This window comes from Lactuca sativa, chromosome 5 (genome assembly GCF_002870075.4).
Source record: "Lactuca sativa cultivar Salinas chromosome 5, Lsat_Salinas_v11, whole genome shotgun sequence".
NCBI classification, from domain to species: Eukaryota; Viridiplantae; Streptophyta; class Magnoliopsida; order Asterales; family Asteraceae; genus Lactuca; species Lactuca sativa.
In genome coordinates, this window is record NC_056627.2 from 123970447 (window position 1) to 123989123 (window position 18677).

The 18677-nt window shown below is 33.6% G+C and overlaps 1 protein-coding gene and 1 long non-coding RNA gene across 3 annotated transcripts; one reads left to right on the top strand and one right to left on the bottom strand.

The window, feature by feature from the left end:
• Positions 1 to 4366: 4366 nt before the first annotated feature.
• Positions 4367 to 8655, bottom strand: LOC111899213 (uncharacterized). Its single transcript, XR_002852821.3, has 6 exons — positions 7958 to 8655; positions 7561 to 7674; positions 7051 to 7146; positions 6421 to 6977; positions 5291 to 5784; positions 4367 to 5003 (listed from the first exon to the last, which is right to left on the bottom strand). It is a non-coding gene; the product is annotated as an uncharacterized LOC111899213 (long non-coding RNA).
• Positions 8656 to 9567: 912 nt separating this feature from the next.
• LOC111899211 (T-complex protein 1 subunit beta) lies at positions 9568 to 15868 on the top strand. 2 transcript variants are annotated; one of them, XM_023895079.2, is made up of 12 exons: positions 9568 to 9696; positions 10818 to 10856; positions 10960 to 11016; positions 11785 to 11850; positions 11932 to 12043; positions 12205 to 12333; positions 12533 to 12604; positions 13495 to 13610; positions 14175 to 14251; positions 14523 to 15008; positions 15084 to 15399; positions 15482 to 15868. In XM_023895079.2, exons 2-12 carry the CDS (start codon positions 10851 to 10853, stop codon positions 15626 to 15628), a joined length of 1584 nt encoding a protein of 527 aa, XP_023750847.1. In that variant the 5' UTR covers positions 9568 to 9696; positions 10818 to 10850; the 3' UTR covers positions 15629 to 15868. The 2 variants fall into 2 exon arrangements, with proteins under 2 accessions (XP_023750847.1, XP_023750848.1); XM_023895080.3 differs by lacking the exon at positions 9568 to 9696 and adding an exon at positions 9823 to 9844.
• The last annotated feature ends 2809 nt before the right edge of the window (positions 15869 to 18677 follow it).

Here is an 18677-nt window from a genome sequence, read left to right on the forward strand (position 1 = left end):
GCACACTCATGTGTGCAGCCATACACTCGGGTGTGCGGCCACACACTCCTTTTGATGGAGTGTTTGGCCTATATGCAACCCTAAATCTTAAACCAACCCATCCCTAATTCAAACTTTGGTTGTACAAGGATTTAGATCATCCAAACAGGCTCAAAACAATGTTAAAGATAGCTGAAACAATGATAGAATTTGTATAAGGTACAAGATAGAAGTTTCGGGTTGTCACAACTTTCATTTTCCCATTACATTCATATTGTGATATTCTTACATAAAGGGTAATTCAAACTATTTTCTTGTAAAGATAGTCTTAAACTTGGGAAAACCTGCAAAAGACAAACAATACAGTCGAGTCTTAGTACATTCATTTAGAAAGGGGTCTATAATGCTAACTTTATGATTCCTTAGTGCATACATCAATGATATATATTAATCAGGTCCGGCAGATAGTAGGATGTGTGCTTTCCGCTTCATTTCTTGTTCCTTGTTTTGTTGTGGTCTTAGAGCAGATGCACCCAGTCTACTATCTATCCGATCTTAGTTATATATATATATATATATATATATATATATATATATATATATATATATTCCGTATACACCAAGTAATCATAAGGAGTATCAGGTATGGGTCAGGTCATAACATACAAATTCAATATATCGCTTTCTAGTACAAAAACATACTTTTCAGATAGAACATTTAGTAGGCTAAACTAGAAACTTATCAGTAAAATGGTTTAATCCATTTTATTAAACCAGTATAACTTAAAGGACCTTTAGTGGTTAATTCTAGAATACCTTGGTTTATACATCAGGGTTATCTATAATTAATATTCGATAGGCATTTGGATGTGTGCTTTTCGTCTTACTTCCTGTTCCTTGTTTGGTTGTGGGCTTAGGGCAGATTCACCCATTTGACTGTTCGTTCAATATTAGATTATATATAGCTTGTATAAACTAAGTGATTATAGAAGGAACTATTGTGGTTACTATTTTTACTAAAGGAAATATATGATTTTCTTAAAGAATGTTTTCATCAAATATAAAGAACTATTACAGTTAACTCTGTAAGTATCAAAATGAATACGCCAGGGTTATATACAGTGACAATCTAACAAACAATGGGATGTGTGACTTCCGTCTCATTCCCTGTTCCTTGTTTGGTTGTGGGCTCAAAGCAGATTCACACAATCGATTGTCTGTTTACCTAAATTGTATATAACTTGTATCCATTTAGTACTCATAGAGGGAATTATAGAGTCATTTTTACTCTCATTCATCACATCAGAAGATATCGAATTTTCTGAAGGAACAGGCCAACTTTTCTAAAAAGAACTTTCAACTTACTTTACATCACTAAAATACTTTTGAACTCACCAACTTAAATGTTGATCTACTGTTTCAAAATAACTTGTATTCTCAGGAGAATAGTGGATAGGTACGCACTCTGGGATTCAGAAGATGAAGCATAGTAGCTTCATGTCTTGTTATTTACTTTTGGAGTCAATCTTTTGTAAATCACATACTTTGTAAACACTTTAATATCAATACGATGGTTGTTTGTTACTATGATTACTATGATACATGTGTTGTGATACTAAACATGACGTCCTCCACTCCCGAACGTTTCCGTCGTTCTAGTTTGGGGGTGTGACATATCTGAAATTGGACGTTAGCTCTTAGCAGATTAAGACATTAAAATGAGACTTTGGCCAACTGGGGCATATACAGGTGTACGCTGAGTGTATGTGCATGGGATCCCGATCATGTGAAGCACTCGAGTACGACGGGCGTACTAATGGTACGCTTAGCGTACACACCAGGGGAGTTTTGGGCTTTAGTTTTGGACCGCCTTGGGCTTTAGGACTTTGAGCCCTTGTTGGGCGACAAGTCTGGACTTTATGGATTGGGCCTATATTGGGCTTGGAGTGTCTTTTGGACTTCGGGGTAGTTTGGATTCTGGCATTGGTATGTTAGGCCCATTAAGGAAAGGTAAAGAAGCCTTTTTACCCTTGAAGTCGAGACTTATGATTTAAACTCTTGGGTTGGGTTAATGACCTACAAGGTTTTATTATTTGTGATTTAGTAAGAGGATTTTATGATTCATTAACCCGAGTGTAGTTTGTTTATCTCCAAAATGAGGCGAGTTTCCTTCATTGTAGTCGTGGGTTGAAGGCACCAATGTCGACCCACTAAATTTATGTTTAGGGGTTGATGGTTGTCTTTGTGACAATTTCCTGCTATGTTTGTATGTGCATGTTGTCTCTGTGACTCTTGTTGTAATGATTGTATGCTAGCTATAGGGGTGGACTAGACCCGATATCGGTTGAAAGAGACCGAAGGGGTTAAAATAGACCCAATACCGGTTGAAAGAGACCGAAGGGGATGAAATATACCCAGTACCGGTTGAAAGAGGTTGAAGTGGGTGGAATAGACCCAATTATGTTTTGACTGTTATGCATGTATGGTATGGGGTATTTTGGGGAAGCTCACTAAGCTTTGTGCTTACAGTTTTCAGTTTATGTTTCAGGTACTTCCGGCTCGAAAGGGAAGGTACCGACTTGATCATACCACATCCGCCCATGTTTTTCTTATTATGTGATTTAGGGATTTTGTACTATGATGTTACTTCACTATGATACACTCTTGTTTGTTTTGACATGATTATTGGATATTTTGGAATGAACTAAAAATGAAAATTTGATCTAAACTTTTAGGATGTTACAATATATAGTTTTGTCTAAAAGTTGGGGAGATCTCGACGAGAAGGTAGAACCCCGTTGTAGAATGTTATGCACATTTTGCAAACTAAACGGTACAATTTACAGTATTGTGTAAACATGACTACTAACGAGTTAAAAGAGTTATTTTTTATTCAACCAACATCATTAAAGACGTGGCAAGCATTTCCATATGTGGTGTTGATGGATGCTACATATAAAACAAACAAGTATAATCTTCATTTTCTAGAAATTGTTGGCGTCTTTTCTACAAGCAAGACGTTTTCCATAGCCTTTTGCATTCATGCATACTGAAAAAAACGAGCAACTATATATGGGTATTGACTTGTTTTAAATTGACGACTAATGATTCTTTTTGCCCTCGTGTTATCATCACCGATAGAGATTTGGCATTGATGAAAGCATGCATAAATGTTTTCCACAAAGTAATCATTTACTTTGTAGGTGACATATATTTAACGATATAACAAAGCATTGTAGACAACGAATCAAACCAAAAAAGACTTGGGATTCTCTTCATCTAAAGTGGAAGAAATCAGTCGAATCTCCAACACTAAATGCATACATGCAAAATTATGCAGACCTTTAACCATTATTGTTCAAACATGCATGTATTATTAATATATTTGTTGCATTCTTAATTTGTTTAACAATTATTATCAATTCATTCAAACTAATTTGTTTTTCTTCACCTTTTAGATGTTTTTTATTATCTTTATACTGTTTGGTTGGGGAAGTATGCTGAAACATTTGTATCATTATGGACCGACAAACATGCCAATTTTGAAAATTCAACAACAAATAAAGTCGAGAGCCAACACATCAAGCTGAAAAACACCTAGAATTTGCGAATTGTGATTTGGACAAACTCATACATGTTATTGGAAAAGTTGTACAACCACAAGAAACGACTATTAAAGAAAGTTTCACACGTTGCATAATCACTTATATGCCAAGGTTTAAGGATCATATATTCAAAGTATGAAAACGTGTTTTAGTGCATGCTATGGATACCATCTTGGAAGAGCTTCATCGGTTAAAATGAATTGTACCAACTCCTGAGAACCGTGGATGTCAATTGTGGACATGTTTTGGATTACCATGTGGTCACGAACTTATGATGTATGTCAGTATAGGTATGTTTAATCTATTAGATTATATTGGCATTTTTATACTTATAACCACTTTATGATATTTTGTCTATTTGACTATAGGTTCGCCTATTCCATTGGATTCGATTGATGCTTTTTGGATAAAGCTTGATTGGACGCCTTCTATATCTATGGAATATGGTGATCTTAATGTTGATCATCGTATGCAAAGGTTTAAAGAAATATACAATAGTCAACTAGATCATATCAAATACAATTATTTAAGAATGATAGAAGAGATAAAAGATTCATCAACAAATTTGATCAATGAACCTTCGATTAAGAAAAATAACCGTGGATGCCCAAAAGTAAAGTGTGTCCAACATCAAAGTCAAGCTCCTCATTGATATAGTTGTTCAGACTTAAATCAGGAGCCACCAATGTATAATTGGTCATTTAGGGACTTAAACGGTGAACCGACCAGACATAATTCATTCTTCATGGGTTTGTACAAGGAACCAATAGGCCAATGTTCATACAACATAAACTTATAGGAGGAACCAATTTAACAATGTTCATACCAGGCAGACTTGAATGGGGATCTGATAGGTTAATGTTCATACAAGATTGACTTGAATATGGTGAAGATCATACTACATTGACTTATAGGAGGAACCAATAGAGCATTGTTAGAGGAAATTCCATTTATATTTCATCCATACATCGCACATATACAAAATGTATTGGGTGATGTAAATTGTGGTTTTCGATCAGTAGTCATTTGTCTTGATATGGTGAAGATCAGTGTCTTTACATTCTTCAACAATTGTTGGACGAGTTATTGAGTTCATATGAAGACTACGCTAGAGTTTTCGTTGGATGTGATGAAGTAGTTACTTAACTGTCTTTTTTTATGAAGACTAAGTCATAACCAACAAAACATTGGATGCTTATGTCAGAGACAAGCATCTCGATAGCCAACAAGTTTTGTTTGGTGTGATCGTTCAAATTTTGACCATTGAAGGCCCTATAATTTTTTCCCTCTTTAGAGAGTTTTAAAATCACTGGGGTCCTTACATTTGCACTTGTGTACACCAATAATTATGTCATGGTACAATTGGAAGGAGAGTATCCAACGCCTCCCATTACGACATTGTGGATCCGCTACAAATCCCTGTTAGCAACCGAATGACAAACAATATATGAGTCGCGGCTAGAATTTTATAAGCATCTGAAACCAAAAACCAACTGAAAGATCTTTTATGACTATTATTTTTGTCTCAAATTTTAGCTATGTAATATTTGAAATTAAAAAAAAAGATTGATAAGGATTTGTTCAGAATATATTTTTCTTATAGTACTATTTATATTATTATCTTATTAAAAAAATTATATTGTTGTTGTCTTATTTATCTTATAAAAAAATAGGTTTGAAAATTAATAATAACTAGAAAAGGTCACCCGGGTTGCGCGGGTTAGAAGCCTTCAATATTTCATGATATGTTATATATCCCTTTATTGGGCATAGTCAAATGGTGTTGTTGACTGTGTTGGTTCCTTTTTTGGATACATTCTCGGTTTGTCTGTACCATCTATTAACATTGAAATAGATGTTAGTTTATTTATCACATTCAAAGGAATCGACAATATACTACATTATTATAGAATCATTAAGGTGATTAGTAAACTTACTTGGGAATATACTTGACTGTAATATTGAGAATCAATAAGCATCTATTCCAAGATTCTTCATCAAGTCAATATTCGTCTGATGATAGAAAAAAATTGTTTATACTGACTCAAAGATACCAAATTCTTTCAATATTTGGTCGTTTTAAACAAAATAAAGAAAGTAATCGAACCTTCATTGGAGTAGTAAGCTAAGTTTGGACATAGATGCTTACGTAATTAAAATTTGATGTACATATACGCATTGATGAAGACCAATATCCATCCTGTAAGTATCACCACCACCGTTAAATTAGCCATATTTGGATACAAATACATGTTCAAGTAATCAAGTTCGTGTAAAGTGTTAGAAATCATGATAGACTTGTGTTAAACACATTTACCCCTTTCTTGTATAACTATTGTAGTAAGATACAATCAAAACAAGGGGAATCAATTTCAAGCACTTTCATTGCTCAAGTGAAAGAAGGGATCATTGTATAGGATTCACATAGGAGGTATACCAAAAACAAATAACAAAATGTCATCATTCCCTTAAGTTAATAAAAGTAGGCAAAATCTATCACCTACACTACTAAATCCACATATTTATGAGGGGGAAAATGGTTATTTTACATGCAAAATCAAAACATTAGCCTTTCAAATTGTTAAAAATAAACCATGAACTTTAATAAAATCAAAGATTAACACTAAAGTGAAAAAAGAGTGTTTAAGAAAATCATAACATAGTTTATAATGGTCTTCAAGAGCAAACAAAAACACCACTTATCATAATAGCTATAATGGAAAGAATGTTTTCTGCATTTATTTTGGAAAAAGTACATAATATTAACCATATGTCAACTTATATTTGTATTTTTTGGGCGTCGATAAATCATATAGAAAGTAGAAAAAAAACTTACAGCAACAGAAGGACTGCATCTGATCAAAACCTTCTACTAGTACGACACCCTTTCCCTCACAAATGAATCGAGTTTGTATGTTACAGACTCATATATTTAGCCGAGAAAGACTGATATTAACTCTCTTTCTGCCCTGAAATGTGTGGATATAATCGAAGCGTCCGTCAAACCAACTACTTCTGTGGTGCATGAGACGAAGGGTAAAAAAGTAAATATGAATAAAGAAAAGAAATTTGACAAAGGACATACGACTATGAGGCCAACAAGCATAACTTAGGTTTAATGATAATATCTATATACCTTTCCTTGTATAGTTTCTTGTTTTTGTCAAAATTGTAAGTAAAATCATGATGATGTGATAAAATGTAACTGATAATATCTATATGTAATAAAATGTAGTTGATATTTACCTCCACTTTGGTCTCCTATAAATTTTTAGAGTTGCTCGTCATTGATAGAACATACGAAAAGTGAAGGAACCACAAACCGAGATCAAGTGTTCTCAAGTGGGTTAGTGAAATGGGGACCTTATGTGGTGTTATACCTGCAACCAAGTGCTTCAACCAAATACTAAATATAAGATTAAAAGTTTAAAACACGATGAAATAAAACAATCAGGTTGAGTTTTACCTTCATACACAACTCCGAGATTTCTTGAAGTTGAATCAAAGGTAAACACGTAAAAAAGCTCAGCCAATTGATACTCGGTAAGCTTTATATACTCACCTGTAATGTACATCAAAATACCTTTATAAGATGGTATTAAATCAAAAAGATTTTTCATAAGTAGCACTAAGTTCACCAAACATCCATTGGACACAAGGTGAAAATAAAACATTTGCTACTGGAAAATACCAAATATTTATGTTAAAAAAACAACCGAAACATTTAACGTATGAGCACTTGCTATGTCTCCCCAACTCTTAATCATAAATTTAGTCAAATACCTTCTAGAGTTCGAGATATGATACTATATAAAGTATGCATATGCATCAAGATTTTCATTGTAAATTTGCTAAATTTCTGGAAAGTATACTCACTAAGTAACTATTATTCCTTGAACGAATCAAGGACGTTATGTTTATACATGAAATAGAAATTAGAACAACATGTTTTTTGTAGAAAGAAGTGAGTAAATACCTCATCAAGCACATCTTTCATGAACCAATAATTGTTTAAATCCTGTTGTTTGGCCACAATATTCATTCCATATATCTGTTTTGCTCCCTTTCAAACCAACAATTTCTTTAAAACCTTCAAAAACAAAAAAACATAAACATGAGTATTAATGATTGGTCATAGGGATCCAAAATCTATGCAAGCATAATGTTGATTAAAAACCTGAATTATAAGAGGATATAAACACATCAATTTTTATTTGGAATAGTCGGACCAAGTTGTTGCAATAATTTCAAATGATTCATGAAAATCGAAATTCGATAGTTTGAGGAAATCAAGTTCATAAATCCTTCCAACAAGCAACATTTAAATTAGAGATAGAAACAAAGAAAGATTGTCTGCCTTTGATAGGTTTAACCTGAACATGGTGGCCGACCATCGGAACAAAGGAACCCTATATCCACTATCTCCATCGCCGTCACTGAAGGAGATAAAAACAGAAAATTAACAACCATGACGACACTAACCGACCACCTTAACCGACAAAGCAAGTGGAAATATCGGTGGAGATAGCGTCGAAACACAAATCGAAGCCGGATGGATGGATGTTGCGGTAGATGATGTTGAGCAGAGCGGTGACGACTCCAGTCATAATACCTTCAAACGAACAAATGTGAAGCGTCAGTGGATCCTCCATGCCAAATGGTTTTCAAAGATTGAGAGTTTGTCGATTGAAGACCGAACCTCGGGAGTATATAGGAAGAGGGACGTGATAGAAGGAGAGGGAAACAATCAGTGATTTGAAGCAATGGAAGCGATAGGAGATGAAGGCGGTGGATAAATGGACTGATTAAAGTAACCCCGGTGGGTACTCCGAAATTTGACGCGGGCGGAAGTAAAAGGAAGCAAAAATGGAGAAGTCCATTGAGAAATGTATGACGGTGGAGTTGTGTAAGCCTTCTATTAGAGAAGAAAACAGTGGTGAAGGAGAAGCGTACACGCACATGTGAGTAAGACTCTTCAACCACCCCCACCACCATTAACCATATATAATGACTAGGATGCATATATTATTTGACTAAGGACAAAAATCGACAAAACCCACAAACAACCAAAAGTGCAAGGGAAAATAAAAAAATAACCCTTTTTTAGTGTTCACAAAGAGGGTTCAAAATTTATATCTATATATAATAATAAAGTTAGTAATATTAATATAATAATTAAATAATAAAGTTAACAATAATAATATAATAATAAACAATAAAGTTAGTTTAATTATTATGTTATAATAATATAAGAAATAATAGTTAGTCAAATGATTAAATAAAAAATTAGTCAAATAATAATGACCTATAAACTAAGATTAATTAGGTTAGGATGGAGTGTCCATAACACCATTCTTTTTTGTTTTTACTTATCTTTCTATTCATGTGAAATAATGATAACGATAAGTGTCTGAAAATTTACCATAATAAATGAAAATCTTTTTGACACATGTCATCTTCTATTTCATTCTGACACATGTCATTTTGTAAAAGTTTTAGAATTTTTATTTTCCACTTGTCATTTTTTGGAGATTTCTATTTTATTAAAATAAAATTTCATAAAATTCTAACGGGTTTTATAAGGAAAGAAAGTTATTCTATATATTAATTTGATAATAAATTCTTATAAATACTCAAAATGATTTTGATTTTTTATAAATATTTGAAAAAATTATATTTTGTAATGTAAAAATATTAATTTATAAAATATTTAATGTTATATATTGATATTAAATTTTTAATTTTAATAAACCCATGTAATACACGAATTTTACACTTAATATTATTAATTTTATCCAAATATGACTAACAATATTAATCTTATTGATTTTGTTTTTACTACCGTAAAAAAAGAAAAAATAAAAGAAAATTTCTCTAATCATAATCCTACCCGATAGATTCCAGGGTCCACATGGCGCGGATTTGCAACCCGGGTTATCCAGCGGGTTTGGGTAAACGAAGCCCATTACCACAAAGTTTGTAGCCCTAAAATTCATCAACCTCAGAAAAGCAAACGTACACACGACTAACAGTAGTCGAACTCTCTGTTTTGCAAAAGGAAGAACATCAGAGTGTGAAGTAGGCAACTAGCTGCTAGATCGAAGTAAAACAAGTATGTATTCATTTATTACTCATGTTTCTCTTTCATTTTGTTAGTTAACGTTAAACATTTCGGTATACATCAAGGAGATCGGGAAAGGGTAATAGAAATAGTGTCGCCTCGTCAGTTGCGAGCTAATCGTTAGCAAATAATAAATTTGGTAATACTATAATCTAGATGTTATAAGAAATACTTTGTTCAGTTTTTTGAATGCTTTTTTACATTGGAGATCTGTTCCTGGAGTTTCGGTTCATAGTTCTTCAACATTTCAGACGACGTGCGTGTTTTTGGTGTTATTCTACGTCACTACTAAAGTATTTACTTGATTGATATGGTGCACATATTGATTCACCGTCTCCTCTCTGTTATCGTGAACGGTTAGGTGTATTATTGCCGGATAATGGTTGCTGTTCTTATGAAATGGTGATATCAGTCAAACAGGTCGTTTTTTTGCAATTCATGTAAGGGGGCTTTAGCAAACTGGACTGGAAGGAGCATATTATGACATGGGTTAGGTTAGAAAGTGTTGTTTTGATGAATTGATAATAATTTCTCCTAGGTTCCTAAAGGGGGTGGAAAAGGTTCACATTGGCCTTTGCCAAGAGCTTTATGCATCATCTCCCTTCAACCCTTTGAGTGATATATGGCAAATGGAAGGAAATTTCTTAGACAACCTTATATATCATGACATGGGTGTTGGGTGTAAGTTTGAAAGCCTAAATAGTACTTAGTAGTAAAACCACAACATGGCATTCGACAACTACCATAGGTCAAGGTTAGATAAGTAAATATAGTGTCCATGTCTAAGAGGACGCCAAGACTTTAGTCATGCTTAAGATGCCTTTTAATTATTCTTCATAGAGAAGAGATACTATACAGAATCTTATTCATATAGGTAGCAAATGTGTCTTCAAATGCTCATGGACAATTGAGTTTCGCATATGGTTTAATTCTGTATTCACTGGTTGTTACATTTCAAAGAATATTTTTATCATATTTATGCTTTGGTATAAAATTTGTAACTTTTCTTTGCAATAATAGTGAAAAAGAAGCATTTAGGAATATAAGTTTATGATTCACCACTTATTCATTATGTATAATGGCTAACTTGAATTTGTTTTGTTTTGTTTCAGAGCATTTGAATTTGATCAATCTACTTACTCTTTATGGCGGTATGTTACACTTTCATCCATTTTGAGTAAATTTTAGTTGGTCCTGTTTCTTTTTTCTTTTTTTAGCACCCCAATTCATTCAAGTGAATATTTGGTGTCTCAGGTTGAAAGACTTTTTAAAGATGAAGCTACAGAAGAAAAGGGTGAAAGAGCCCGAATGGTGAGTGTGTTTTGCCTGTTTTATGACAAATTTTTGCACACCGTGTATTTGTATGTATGTATATGTTGAATTTGGTTATTGTTGCTTGATTTGCTAATTTTGCACTGATGTGTTTGTCGCTCATCTGGTTAAACGTTAGACCATGGTTACTCTTACTCATGATCTTTGGTAACTAATTGTCAAATAAGACAAAAGGAAACAGTTAAAAAAAAAGGTAAAAAACCAAGGTTGGTTGGGTTATCTGCCACATGTCACCACCTGATGGTTTGTTCATTTTATTATATTTACAAAATTTATTGGTTAGAAATTAGACTCTATTTTCATTAAAAACAAAATACTCCAAAATTTGTAATTTTTTTTTTCTACAAATAGAGACCAATATTGGCATATTATCATATTTTATTTTATGTTACCTATAATCTTAAGAATACAAAATAGTAATAATAATAAAAAGTTCAGTTTTTGTGGAATTGAATAATAAATTCTTATTATATATTCTCATAATCTTAAAAACAATAAAGTTGATCGTAAATAGTTATTAATATTTTTTTATAAAGGACTGCTAATAAACTAACAAAGTTTAAATTGTTTGGGTGTATATCAGTATATGCGGAGAAGAGAGAGTAATTAATTATATTTAATTAAAATTTGGGTTGGTTTGGATCACTCATCACTAATAAACATAATCTTACCTCCTTTTAGGATTATAATATCTTGTTTTGTAAATCTTTTCTTTATACTTGAAAAATCTATGTTTCTGGGTTTCAGGCATCCTTTGTTGGAGCCATGGCAATAGCTGACTTGGTAAAGACAACATTAGGACCCAAGGGAATGGTTAGTTTTTATTTATTTATTTATTTTTTCTCCTAAAATAGTGAATACAAATAGTTATATGACTTATTTTTAAACTTGCAGGATAAAATATTACAGTCAACAGGTAGAGGACATAGTGTGACAGTGACTAACGATGGTGCCACAATCTTGAAGTCCCTTCATATTGATAACCCTGCTGCTAAAGTCCTCATTGGTATCCTTAGTTGAAATATTCTAAATCATTTTCCATGTGGCAATAAAAAAAACTGTCACATGTGATTCCTTAGATATCTCAAAAGTCATATCTATATACATCTTAATTTTCAATAAATCAAATGAAGGGAAAAGTATGTTCCTTAGTTTTATGATTATTAGATATCTCAAAAGTGCAAGATGATGAAGTGGGTGATGGGACTACTTCAGTGGTGGTCTTGGCTGGTGAACTTTTAAGGGAGGCTGAGAAATTGGTAGCCACAAAAATTCATCCGATGACAATAATATCAGGTGACATTTCATTCATTTTTGTTATAACATTTTTTGGTTTTTATTTACGATTTTGTTATCCCAATAAATCATTTCATGTGCATTCAAGTTCTTCTGTAAGATGTGGATTGCAAACCAAGGCTACTTGTATGATTATCTATAATAAATTAATATAACATCATATAAATTACTTGTATGTGATTCTTTCTCTTATTTTCAGGTTATCGTATGGCTGCTGACTGTGCCCGAAATGCATTGTTACAGAGGGTGGTGGATAACAAAGAAGATGCAGGTATTGATTGTTTACATAGATTATACTTTTTTTTTTTTTTTTTTTAAAGTTTCTTATATTTGTAGCTTCAAGTTTACTCTAGTTACATTTAGTATCACTTAAATATTCAATGATAAAAAATCTTGCTTATTTTTAGAACACAGTCACGAGGATTCATAAATAAAAGGGTTAAATGCACGGAATAGCTATATGTATTTTCATTCATTTGTTTGCTACTTCCATTTCTTTCTATTATAGGCTATAGCATAATACTTTGAAAGATCCACCCATTTATAAGTAAAGCAACTTTTGCTGCCATAATCGGGTGGATTTTTCCAAGTATGATGTCCAAATAAGAACACACTTTAAAGTAAAATGCTATAATTGGATAGTTTTTTTGAAATATATTCTCTTGATATCAAGAAATTCAAAAGTGCAATACTGTGTTAGAAACTAAAATGCTATGTATAATACACAAATAATGAACTCTAGGTTTCAGAAAAGGGTTAAATGCAAGAAATAGTAATGTACTGCCTTTCATTTGTTTGTTAGCATCCTAGTTTTATTTCTTCCTATTATAAGATTGTACTTTGGATATTTTTCAATCATATCAATATGATCCAAATACAAAGCATTTATCACTGCTATAAGTGGGTAGATTTTTCTTCGTATAATGTCTTTATTAGAACAAAAAATAAGTACGATACTGTAATTGGATAGATTATTTAAAAGACAATCTCTTAGTGTAATAGAAAGAAATGAAACTAGGATTGTATAACACACAAATAAGCAAAAGTACATTGCTATTTCTTGCATTTGAAATGTAATAGAGAGAGATGAAACTAGGGTGCTACAAATAAATGAAGATTAGATTGCTATTTTTAATCCTATGAAAATGTTAAATGTTGCAGAGAAATTTAGGTCAGACTTAATGAAGATTGCAAAGACCACATTGAGTTCTAAAATTCTTTCACAAGACAAGGAACACTTTGCAACATTGGCTGTTGATGCTGTTATGAGGCTAAAAGTAAGAAGTTAACCTGCTTTTATGTTATTATTACTTTATTATCATTAATTAATTTTCATGTTTATCTTTTCACTTGCTTATTTCTCTTATTCCTTTTAAGGTTTTTTCTATAACTTTACCACCAGCTTCTAACTTCCATCTTAATTTTTTTAATGGTTTATTTTCTAACAGTAATTTCATCACCATTTTATTTATGAATGGTAATCTAGTTAGCATATAAATAATGCAATGTATTAAGATAGTTTAATTTTTAAAATTATGCTAGATTATTAATTAAAAAGTAAAAATACTCTTGACCATATGAACATTTTTATATAAAGTATAATGAAAATAGTCTTTACATTTCTTTCTAAGAACCACGTCCTAGTTTCATATTTCTATCTGAATTATAGTTATGGAAATTCATCTAGGCAGTGTATGTGGAGACTAATCCAACTATTTTACTCTTCTGTTGGTATATAAATTTAACAAGGCGTTATTCCGAGGGGTAAAATAGACAACTAGACACATGATATAACTTATATACAACTTTTTTTTTTCCTGATAATTTCAATTTTTTATCAGGGTAGCACAAACTTGGAGTCAATCCAGATCATCAAGAAGGCTGGAGGTTCACTAAAGGACTCCTTTTTGGATGAGGGGTGAGTTAGATTCTTATTAATATTTTTTTTATCTTCTTATTTTGCTAATTGCTTGCTTCATATAAAAATTGCATTTTACGTTCTTGAAAGTTGCAATATTTTCCATTTTGGGCACTTGACATTTCTAACAATTTCCATTTTGGGACCTTGAAAGTTGTATTTGGGTCTTGAATATAACACCTATTTTTGTTTATGTAATTCTGTAATGACTTTATTATATATATATATAAAATTCATTTCATATAATAAATATTGTTGATTGTTGATGCAGATTTATTCTAGACAAAAAGATTGGTCTGGGACAACCGAAACGCATAGAAAACGCAAACATTCTGGTAGCAAACACAGCAATGGACACGGACAAAGTGAAAATCTACGGGGCCCGAGTCCGAGTCGACTCAATGGCCAAAGTTGCTCAAATCGAAGGAGCCGAGAAGGAAAAAATGAGAGAGAAAGTTCAAAAAATCATCGGTCACGGCATCAATTGCTTTGTTAACAGACAATTAATCTACAATTTCCCCGAGGAGTTGTTTGCAGATGCAGGAATTCTCGCAATCGAGCATGCTGATTTTGATGGAATCGAGCGCTTGGCTTTGGTCACTGGTGGTGAAATTGCATCCACTTTCGATAATCCAGAATCAGTCAAACTTGGTCATTGTAAACTCATTGAAGAAATTATGATTGGTGAAGATAAGTTGATTCACTTTTCGGGTGTTGAAATGGGCCAGGCATGTACCATTGTTTTGAGAGGTGCAAGGTATGTATTTATTGTATGGACTACTTTTCAATATTTTTTGTAAACAAGAAGTGAATGTTGTCGCTGCTGTTGCAGTTTTCATGTACTGGATGAGGCGGAAAGGTCTCTGCACGATGCATTATGTGTGCTGTCTCAGACGGTAAATGACAGCAGGGTTCTTCTGGGCGGTGGGTGGCCGGAGATGGTGATGGCAAAGGCGGTGGATGAGCTGGCGCGTAAAACACCCGGGAAAAAATCCCATGCGATTGATGCTTTTTCGCGGGCCCTACTTGCAATCCCAACAACTATTGCTGACAATGCTGGATTAGATAGTGCTGAGTTGATTGCTCAACTTAGGGCAGAGCACCACAAAGAGAACAGCAATGCTGGGATTGATGTCATTACTGGCTCTGTAAGTCTCTCTCTCTTTTTTTTTTCATGCAATTATTATGGTGTGATGTTTTTGTTTCAATATTTTACAACAAAATGTTTAGGTTGGAGATATGTCTGTGCTTGGGATATCGGAGGCGTTTAAGGTGAAACAGGGTGTATTGCTGTCTGCAACTGAGGCTGCAGAGATGATTCTAAGAGTTGATGAGATCATCACATGTGCCCCAAGGAGGAGAGAAGACAGAATGTGAACAGCATAATGATATGTTGTCATGTCATGTCATGTCATGTCATCATCAATGCTGTTTACGAAATATGTTTATGTGCTTATTGACTAAAATGGATGTGGAAAAGTGTTTTGTGGCTTGGTTTTGTTGTCGTACTCATCCATAAGTGGACTCATTAGGTGCCTACTTGATGGAACTTTTTGTTTGATTGTGTTTGCATCTACGAATTTTCAAGTATCAAATGGATGGATATTTTGCACTTCAGCCAAACTGTACTTGCTAGTTTCCTAGGCAGTACTTGAGTTTTATTTCAAGTAAACTCTCCCGAAAAACCAAAGAGAAAACGAACCATCTTCAAACGCTGATGCTAAAGAATCTACTGAACATTAAAAAAATTTGTTTTGTTTTAAGCACAAAGACACAAAAACGATTTTCTTTTCCTAAATTATAATCATTTGGTACAACATTTGATAACTAAGCTGATGAATATGGGTGCATGTTAATGCTTTAACATCATTTTTTTTTGCTATCTTAAAGGCTGTATCATTCTTGAACACCACACCGGTAAAAAATAGTCTCCAAACCAAAATAATTTTCATGTCATTTTTTTTCTTTTAATCTTTATAATACTTATAAAAACAAATACAGTTTTATAAAAACTTACTATTTAAATACAAACGTAACATTTAAATTGAAAACGAAAAGAATGATGCCAATCAGGTGCAATGTTTGCCTGACCTTAACGGCATAAAGGAGGTGCCAAGTCGGCTTCTCCACGAACGTCAAATACCCATATTGATGAGCTTAATAGTTATCATTGAGAGAACTAGAGTGTGCTTTGTGGATTTTTATGGAAGCCGACATAATTGGAATTTAAGATTCTTTTGAGTGCAAAATGGATGAAATTCAACCGAAGTGGTTTATATCATTTTTTATATTGAAAGTTTAACGTCCCGATTTCCATGATAAAATTTTCATTTTTAAAGTTTAATAAACACTCATTTTCGTAAAGATATATCCAAGGCAAAACCATTTATTCATAAGCCATAATTTGAAACAATGGTAGAAGGAAAATAATGCGAAATCTTGAATCATAAACTCGCTGATGTGTGTATACAGTTACGCATTTGAATTCTCACAAACTGATAAAGTATCTGAAAAACATTTAATCCACAACTGTAAAACAAAGATTAACAAGTTTCCCAAAGTATCACATACATCACATCACAACTAAATATACATAACGACAACGGGTCCATATCAACCCCGAGCCCTCAACGACTCAAATACAACATATCCGGGTCTTCAACAACCCCAAGTCATCAACACTTAATTACAACATATCCGGGTCCTAACGACCCTGAGTAAATGACGACTCAAATACAACATATTCGGTAATCCAGGTCCTCAGTGACCCCAAGTCATCAACGACTTAAATACAACATATAAATATACAATAGTCAAATTTTTACCAACACATCTTACACAACTATGACATAAGTAATATAGTGAGAAAACTCACCTCGTAAATAGACCGAATAACCACCACATCATGCGAATACTAACATATCGGTTTCACCCACCACCTAGACATCAAATCAAAGGTTAACCTAAACTATGACCTAAAACCCTAAAGTTTGACCTAAGGTCAAACTTAGTCAAAAGATCAACATATTAACAACCTGGTCAACGACCACACCAACCTTTCCTCAGGGCGCCTTGCGCCTACAAAAGGATAAAACAATCAAGATCTCGGGCTAAAAACAGATACTTTTATGAAAACCTTAAAAACATGTCTCACCGAAAAAAAGCGATGTAACGAACCAAAAATCATGACATAATTTTTTTTGTTTTTAGATGAATAAATCGTTAATACATATCTTTCCCATAAAATCAAGGTAACCAAGATTTAACAAAACATCATCAAATCAGAGTAATTCACAGAATACGAGAACATGTGGTGTGTGCTCTGCAATCATCCCAAGCTCTTCCATTTGAAAATCGGTGTACCTAAAACATAAACTGAAAACCGTAAGCACAAAGCTTAGTGAGTTCCCCCAAAATACCACACAACATACTCTTAGTGAGTTCCCCCAAAATACCACACAACATACAACCACGTATTACTATGCAACATACATATATATAGTCGCCATGGGCTCCCCCCATGGTCTTTATCTGGAATGCCATGGGCTCCCTCCATGGTCTGACATCCAAGTATCACAGAGACAAATAGAATACTACATAACATGTAATGGGCCGATGTTGGTGCCTTCGACCTATGGATATAGTGAGAATACTCATCTCAACCGTTACACGAATAATTCTACACTGTTGCTGCTGCTATGAACCAGCTCCTGAACTGAGCCAAACAACCCAACAACATTATCAATAACTAAACAAAGGCTAAACCTTAGCACAAGGCCCAAATAACTAGGCCTACTAATAGCCCAAACCCATTGGGCCCACCAAGGCCCAAAATCAAAAGATCCACAAAGGCCCACTAATGACCCAATTATCCTAAAGCCCAATAATTTTCTTAGTCCTAAAAAGTTGATCTCAGATGGCCCAAAAGGCCTAAAGCAACAAGGTGGCCCAAAGATGCGAAGCCCAAAGCACAACAAGCACAAGCCCAGCAGAACGTTGTACGATGGGGGTACGTTCAACTACGCTGGGTGTACACGGTGAAACCAGATCGCGACCAAAACAAGGTACGTTGGGCATACCATTTGTTATGCGGGGCGTAACCGAGACTTTTCCAAAACTCAAACCACGACTTAATCCTTTATGTCCTTGCATCCAAGCCTCAGAAGACCTTCAATCTAAGCTCTTAATGCATAAAGTCAACACCTTTATGCATATACATGGCTCAATGGGACCTAACTACCATCTTAATCCATTAAGACCCATTCTAATCCAACTAGAACATACATGGACCATTCTTAAACATCAAGCAAGCATTTTTATGAACTAACAACATCAGAAGAGGCAAGATCTATCACTCCAAGCTCATGGAGTGGCTCAAACTCACAAGGAGAACATAACACACCATAAAAATCCTTAATCTTGTCCT

What these genes read in the sequence shown, in the direction of transcription:
- LOC111899211 (XM_023895079.2), top strand. An exon ending in GACTCCTTTTTGGATGAGGG is followed by an intron (nt 14,252 to 14,522) that starts GTGAGTTAGATT and finishes TTGTTGATGCAG; the next exon opens with ATTTATTCTAGACAAAAAGA. An exon ending in TTGATGTCATTACTGGCTCT is followed by an intron (nt 15,400 to 15,481) that starts GTAAGTCTCTCT and finishes CAAAATGTTTAG; the next exon opens with GTTGGAGATATGTCTGTGCT.